Here is a 7,418-nt window from a genome sequence, read left to right as displayed (position 1 = left end):
CCCAAACACCCCCTCCCCCAACACCTCTCTCCCACCCCTGCCACCCACCCTCCACCCTTCGCCCCACCTCACCTACCTAACTCCACAGAGGAGCTCCCCAACCATCACCCACCTTGCCTCTCCCACCCCTGCTACTCCCCTGCCCCCTTGTCCCCCCTTCACCTACCCCTCACCCCCAACCCCGAATCCCCGCCTACGTACTGCACAGGGGAGCTTCCCAACCACTCCCCTCCCCCCAGCACCTGCCTCCCACCCCTGCCACTCCCTTGCCCCTCCACGCACCCACCCTCCCGCCCCAGCCCTGCCTACCGACTGCACAGGTGAGCTTGCCCGTGCGTTCTTGGAGCAGACGCACGATCTGGGCCTTCTGGGTGGGCGCGCAGCGGCAGCACACCACGGCTGGGCACTGGCAGGCCAGCTCCATGAACTCGTACTCATAGTACTTGAGGCAGACCTGGGGGGAGCACGGAGGGAGAGGCTGTGGCTGAAGCAGCTCCCCGAGGCCCCGCCCCCGGGCTCCCGGCACCCACCTCCAGGGAGTCTCCCGAGATCACTAGGGCACAGTCGTGCTTCCTGCGGAAGGCGTTCAGCTCCAGGTGGGCCTCCCCACGGTTGGTCACCTGGACGGGAACAGAGAGGGCTCAAACAACAGACGGCAGCTTCCCGAAGCTGGCTCAGAGACAAGGGCCACCCTGGCCTCTCCCCTGCCACCAACACAGCAAAATTCAATCTGGTCCACTGCGATTCCCAGAATCGGGAGCACCTGGTGCCACCCACTTAACCAAATCCCGCTGGAGGTGTCCCAGGCACAGTACCCAGCACTCCCGGATTTCCTCATTTCCCACAGCTCTGGGAGGAGCATGGTCATGGCAGCTCTGTGTCCACATGAGAACTCCCAGGTGTGAAGCGGTTGGCCTGCCTGGAGCAGCGCAGACCTGGGGGGCAGCCAACCACAAGACAGGCAGCAAGGGCTGGCCCACCCTCTCTGTAAAGGCCCAGAGAGGAAACACCCCAGGCTTTGCAGACCACACAGGCCCTGTCGCGCTCTGCCATCGGTGTGGGAAAGCTCCCTTAGGCATTAAGTGAATGAGAATGTGTGTCCTGTTGGAACTTTATTTACAAAGAGACCTTAGGCCCCAGGGCAGTGGTCTGCCAACCCTTGCCTTCTAGATGGTCTCTGTTCTTAGCAACACCTTCTGTGTTATTCCAAGCATTGCAGGATTTCTGGAAGCTTCTGCATGTTAGGTCAAAGGCAGGAGTAAAGAGGAGACCCCCATGACACCTCAAGTCCCTCCAGGTGTTTGGCCTCTTGGCTTCAATTTCAGTAGGACTGTCACATCCTGAACCAAAGGGGGATCCAGTGTCCCTACCTCCCTAACTCAATAAAGCCACTTAAGAGTCCAGTGGTTCAAGCCTCCAGCTTGTAATGCGTTCACTATTTCGGTCAAGCGCTTACCACCAGGGCAGGAAGTCTCTCATCTGCACACCCCTTTCAGCTCCTACAAAAGGTCCCAGCCAGTGCCCAGTGCTCCCCCTGGGGAGGGCAGACAGGCCAGCACCTGGGGCCTGGGCTTTATTTCCGCAAGGCCGTGGCCTACAGGGAGTCAACGAAGTGCTGCACAATTTCACGTGTGTGAACTTACCTGCATCTGTCAAGGGACAGTCCCTAACTCTCATCGGCTTCTCATGAATCACCCCCCCACACCCTGAGGCTAAGAGCATGGCATTAACACAGGCAGGGCTGTAACTAACACACCCAACAGGCTGCCCTCCACCCATTCTGACTCACAGTGGCCCCATGTGTTTGAAAGGAGCACTGCGCCCACAAGGCTTCGAGTGGCTGTGATCCTTCAGAGGCGATCACCAGGCCTTTCTGTCCAGGCGCCTCTGGATGGACTCAAACAGCCAACCTTTCGTTTTGCAGCTTAGTGCTTAGCCATTCGCACCATCCAAGGACTTCGAAGGTATTCCTAAATCACTCCCAGAAGGAATTCTTCAGCCTTTGCTTGGGCCATTCAGTAACTCCACCCAGACCAGGGATGGGTGACACTCCCCCAAACTTAGGTGGTCAGCCTGCTTCCCCCTCCCCTCTTGAGGGCCGGCTGGAGGCTCTGAGGTTGCAGGGCAGCCCCCGGTGTCACACCCACGTGGCCCCGACACAGAGAATGCTGTACCAGTCGGAAGATGTGGATGTCTTGGTTTCTGGTCACCAGATGTGCATTCTTCGCTGTGCATGTGGCGGTCTCCAGCTTGTCCCCTGTCAGCATCCAAACCTGGAATTACGGCATGAAAGAGGTCTTGTTTGTTAGTTTTGGAGGGCGGCCTGTCAACTGTGTCAGCTAAGTTTCCAAGAACATTGCACTGAACTCAATATGCTCCATTTATCTCCCAGAGAACCATGGTATTCCCGACATACCACAGGAAATGCCCTGGTTCAACAGCTTTGAGACCCGAGCTCAGCACATTGTGGTGGCGAATGCCAGTGGGACGATCCCAGAAGGACACTGGGGGGCGCTTCAGAAGCTGTATGAAATCCCCCTTCCTGGGGTTTTTCTTGAAGTAATAACCCCAAAAAAGGGAAAAGCTATATGCGTGAGGGTCACCTCACTGTACTACAGAAACAATAATGGCTGACATGATGGGCTCTCTACAGGGTTGGCTGCTCAAGACAAGGGTCTCGTGGGGATTAAAGCCACATATGAAACACTGTCAGCACATCACTGGATTCTTCCACCTTGTATCAGATAATTTTGTACTCCACTGCTGTGGGCTCAGAGAGGTCAGGAATTTGCTTCTAAGCCACACAGCTAGCTCCTGCCTGCCCTAACCAGGCCCAGAATTGAGGTCTTTAGAGTCTGTATGGAAGGCACTTCCCACTCTGTTGTTTTACCATCGAACCTGTTTATCGTCTCTTCTCACCACGGAGGAGACTGGCAGGTATCAGGCAAAGGACATCTTGACAGTGGGGGGCACCCAGGAAAGAAAAGGACAAGTATGTTTCTTGACACCCACCCAAATGCTGCTCCTGTCCAGATGCTTTTTATCCTCACGATTACTTTCTGAGGCAGGAAACAGGCACCAAGTAGTGTCGGCATCTTAGTCAGCCAGGGTTCAAACCCAGGCAGGAGGACGCCCAGAAGGAAGCACTGAGCACGTCTGGGCAGGGGACTGTCTTGTACCATCTCCTCCGGGGCAGACCCTGCTGTGTCCCAGTCCTCCCTCAATATGCCATCTGGGAACCAATATCCTTCGAAACTTTCTAGTTTGGTAAGTAATTCTGCGGGCTGGATGTAAGAGAACAAGCCCTGAGAAAGGAACCAGGAGGAGCAGCTTCTAGAAGCCACAGAAGGAGCTCCAGCCGGTGAGTTCTGAATAGATTTTCATTTAGAAATTGAGTTTGCCATCACTTTGGGAGGGAGCTCTGATGGCACAGTGCCTAAGGCACTTGACTGCTAACCAGAAGGCTGGCAGTTCAAACCTACCAGCCACTCCTCAGAAGGAAGACTGGGCAATCTACTTCTGTAGTGATGCCACCTCGGAAACCCAAGGAGGGGCCACTATGAGAGTCAGACCCAACTTGATGCAGTGAGTTTTTTTTTTTTTTTTTTAATCGCTTTGGTGGGGGGTGGGTCCCTTAAAATAAAGCCTGGCATCCAGCACCCTCTGCTGGCCTCTGATTAAACTACCACATCTATGTACATATGTATGTATGTATGTATGTACGTACGTATGTATGTACGTATGTGTGTGCATGTATGTACGTATGCATGTACTATGTATGTATGTACGTATGTGTGTACGTATGCACGTATGTATGTACGTATGTGTGTACGCACGTGTGTATACGTATGTACATGTGTACGTATGTACGTGTGTGCGTATGTATGTATGTACGTACGCACATGTGTGTGTACGTATGTACGTACGTATGTACGTACGTATGTATGTTGTTCTCGGAAGGAAGGTTGGGCAATCAACTTCCGTAATGATACCGCCTTGGAAACCCAAGGAGGGGTCGCTGTGAGTTGACAGCACATAACAATGTGTTATATTATCATAGATGAGAGAGAGTGAGATATACACATATACAATACACACGCTGTTAGGGATACAGATATCACCTAACCTACCTTAGTACCTGTTTTTACCAATCAAAACAAATTTGAAGGTGAATTTTGCTTTTACAAACAAAGGTAAAAAGCACAACTAGCGTTCAGCATCTGTTTTGCAGCGAGCCCTTTAAAAGGCAGTGCAGTGCACAACCGAGCAGCAAAACCGGCAGCCAAGCTCCTTCCCTGGGAACGATATTCGGCATCTTGGCATCCAGCTGCCGTAGCTTTGAACTACTCCCCCTCAAAAAAACCACTACTCAATCACTACCCAAAAAAACCCCTAAGTCACTGCCATGGAGTTGATTCAGACTTACAGCGACCCCCACTGGGTTTCTGAGGTGGTAAATCTTTACGGAAGTAGACTGCCCCATCTTCCTTCCACAGAGAGGGTGGTGGGTTTCAACTGCTGACCTTGTGATCAGTAGTCAAATGCCGCACTCTTTCATGAATACTCTATGTTAGTGTTATTTTAGGTTTTATGGGCTATTTGGTATGATTTGGTAGGTTATTTTTTGGGTCCAGGAACAATAAAAGCCTTTTCCTATATAAATTAACGTTAACTGCTTCCTCCCTTGACGTCATTTCGACTTGCACAGGGTTTCACTGGAATGTTCTACTTTGGGATATCAGGGGCGCCTGCAGACACAACAAAACTGACACCAATTCAACAGCTGCTGCACACACAATCCGTGCCGCCAATTACATCCTTCAGTTGTGCACTGCTCACCCTCCCTTTCTGAGCTGTTCCTCCCCCACTGACCTAAACCCTCTGCTCCCGAAGCTTTCCATCCAATCTTTTGAGTCGCTGCTGTCACTTTGATCCCATGGAGATAGTTCTTAGAAGAGCACAGTGCTCAAGGCTGACCATCTTTCCCAGTTAAGGTTAACTGCTTGCTTGTAAGAACACTTGAGGGATATTTTTGGTTTAAGGTTTATGCTTCCCCCACACTCAAGAAGCTACCATCACTGAATGTTTTGATCAAAGATTCCATACAAGAATCCTGATCAAAAGGGGGAAAATTCAGAACAGAATTTCAAATTCTTAACAGACTCCACATTTTCTGGAGCTATGGGGGCTGGATGAACCCCTGACATCGTTGCCCTGGATATATATTTTTTTGGCCCCAACTGGAGAGAACACAAGGTAGATGCAGCTGCTTATTGATGCAGATGGTCACGCCACTGGGTGGTCTGTAACTCTCTCGCCTGTCCAGGCTGACAGACTGGCCAACATCTCTCCAACAAACACCTCCATGTCTGGACACTGCTTGGTGGTAAGGAGAAGGCAGGCAAGGGCCTTTCCATTACGAAGCTGAGTGTGGTGAGTGAGACAGGCAAGCAGAGCAAACGGGTGAAGAGGACGGCTACAGGAAATGACCGGCACTGTGAAGGCGTATGGTGGGGAGTGGCCTAGATAGGGTTGAAGGACACTGTTCATGCGTGCCCTGCTCCGAGTCCCCTTTCTCACTTTTACTCTCTCTCCCCCCCTTCACATTTTTATACTTTGCTAAAGGGGTGCTGGTATAACTGTGCGGCAGGCTGTTCAGGGAGGCTCACCTACCTTGATGCCGGCGTTCCGCAGGGTCTCCAGCGTGGGCCTCACGTCTGCCTGCAGCTGGTCCTCCACACCCGTCAGACAGAGCAGCTCCATCTCCATCTCCAGGCTTTCAATCACTGTGGCCACCTTGAGGGAGCGGTCATGCACGCTTAGCTTGGCCTGGACGTAGCGGGCCTGGGACAGACCAACAGACACGGTCACTACTTTGGGTGGAGAGACAGCGAGGCTGATCAACTGACACCAAGAGTGCACTGGGCTGTTCTTGATCCCACCACCCATCCTTGCTCAGACCCCCGAAGTCCCTCAACTCAAGTGGGCTGACCTGAGTTTCACACTCTGCTCTCCACTCACTGGCTGTGAGCCTCCCAGCAAGTTACTGGACTTCTCTGAGCCTCAACTGTTTTCATCCACAAAACAGAATAACAACAGTAGCCTCACTAGGTTGTTGCGAGGATGAGTATAACCCAAGATCTCCTAAAATGGGGTTCTCCCACATGCAGCACACACTTTGTCACCAAGAAGACTCTTGATCACCAGGTTTTTTGAAGAAGACCACCAACCCAACCCTTCTGTTTGTCCCCTCTTTATAATACTAGACACCTGGAAGAAAAAGAAAATGCCCTAGGAGACAACTCAAAGCACATGCTGTTAAAAGAGAAAGGAAGGTAGAGTTTATCAAGGGCAGAAATTAACTAAAACCTTACAAAGAACCCTAGCATATAAGAGAGACCCAAGATGGGTCTGGTTGGAGCCAGACAAGAGCCTCAGAGTCCTCCCTTTCACTCATTCACTCATTCACCCATGTGTTCAACTTTCTACCAAGCACAAGGGATTCAGTAGTGAGTAAAACAAGGGCCCCACTCAGGAAATCCACTGTCTATGGGATGGGATGACAACTAACAAGGCAACCAATGGATTTATACGAGGACCCTTAGCCAGGAAAGTCAATGGTCTAGTTCCACATTTTTGTTACAGCCTGAAGAAATTAGTCCTGGGTGACAGTAGTTAATTCATCCAGTAAACCAAATTTTCCAGAAGATACAGTATGTGCCAAAGACTAACCTAAACATTAGTGACACAGAGAGCAAACTCGACTGATAGGTCCCTGCCCTCAGAAAGGCCTCATTCCAGAAAGGAGGTGCACAAGAAAAACATGGAAGTACAAACAAGGTCATTATAACCCAAAACCGAAACCCACAGCCATCGCATCAATTCTGACTGACAGCAACTCTTCAGGATAGAGTAGAATTGTCCCTTGGGGTTCCTAAGGTTGCCTCATCTTTCTCCCATGCAGCGCCTGGTAGGTTCGAACCACTGACCCTGTAGTTAGCAGGTGAATGCTTTAACCACTGTGCCACCAGAATTCCTAAAACCCTCACTGCCATCAAGTTGATTCACAGTTAACTGTATAGGACAATAAAACAGCCCCATAGAGTTTTCAAGGCAGTACATCTATGGGGGCAGACTGCCACATCTTTCTCCCATGAAGTGGCTGGGGGGTTCAACCCGCCAACCTTTTGGTTTGCAGCACAGTGCTTAGTCACTACACCACCAGGGAGTCCTTAATCACTGCACCACCAGGGTTAAATGTAACAAAGAAGGTTAAGTGGGGTGATGGGTAGAGAGGGATGGCATGGGGCTGCCTTGGACTGGTAGTCCTGGAAGGCTTGTTGGAAGAAGTGTCATTTCATCTGAGACCCAAAAGAAGGGAGGGAGCGGGCCACAGAGCTCTCCGGGGGAAGAGCATT

The 7,418-nt window shown here is 51.3% G+C and overlaps 1 protein-coding gene across 1 annotated transcript in view; it reads right to left on the bottom strand.

The window, feature by feature from the left end:
- The window catches only part of ATP9A (ATPase phospholipid transporting 9A (putative)), a 130,255-nt gene that overhangs the window by 17,322 nt on the left and 105,515 nt on the right, over positions 1–7,418 (bottom strand). The window contains exons 17-20 of the mRNA XM_007938425.1: positions 5,674–5,844; positions 2,175–2,273; positions 531–620; positions 310–454 (exon numbers count right to left, since the gene is read on the bottom strand). Of these exons, the coding sequence (XP_007936616.1) occupies positions 310–454; positions 531–620; positions 2,175–2,273; positions 5,674–5,844 (505 nt within the window). The remainder of the gene's footprint in view (positions 1–309; positions 455–530; positions 621–2,174; positions 2,274–5,673; positions 5,845–7,418) is intronic.

Source organism: Orycteropus afer, unplaced genomic scaffold (genome assembly GCF_000298275.1).
Source record: "Orycteropus afer afer isolate SDZICR_OR568_19922 unplaced genomic scaffold, OryAfe1.0 scaffold00049, whole genome shotgun sequence".
Lineage (NCBI taxonomy): Eukaryota > Metazoa > Chordata > Mammalia > Tubulidentata > Orycteropodidae > Orycteropus > Orycteropus afer.
Note: the sequence above shows the minus strand (reverse complement) of the source record. Positions and strands in the feature narration are given on the sequence as shown.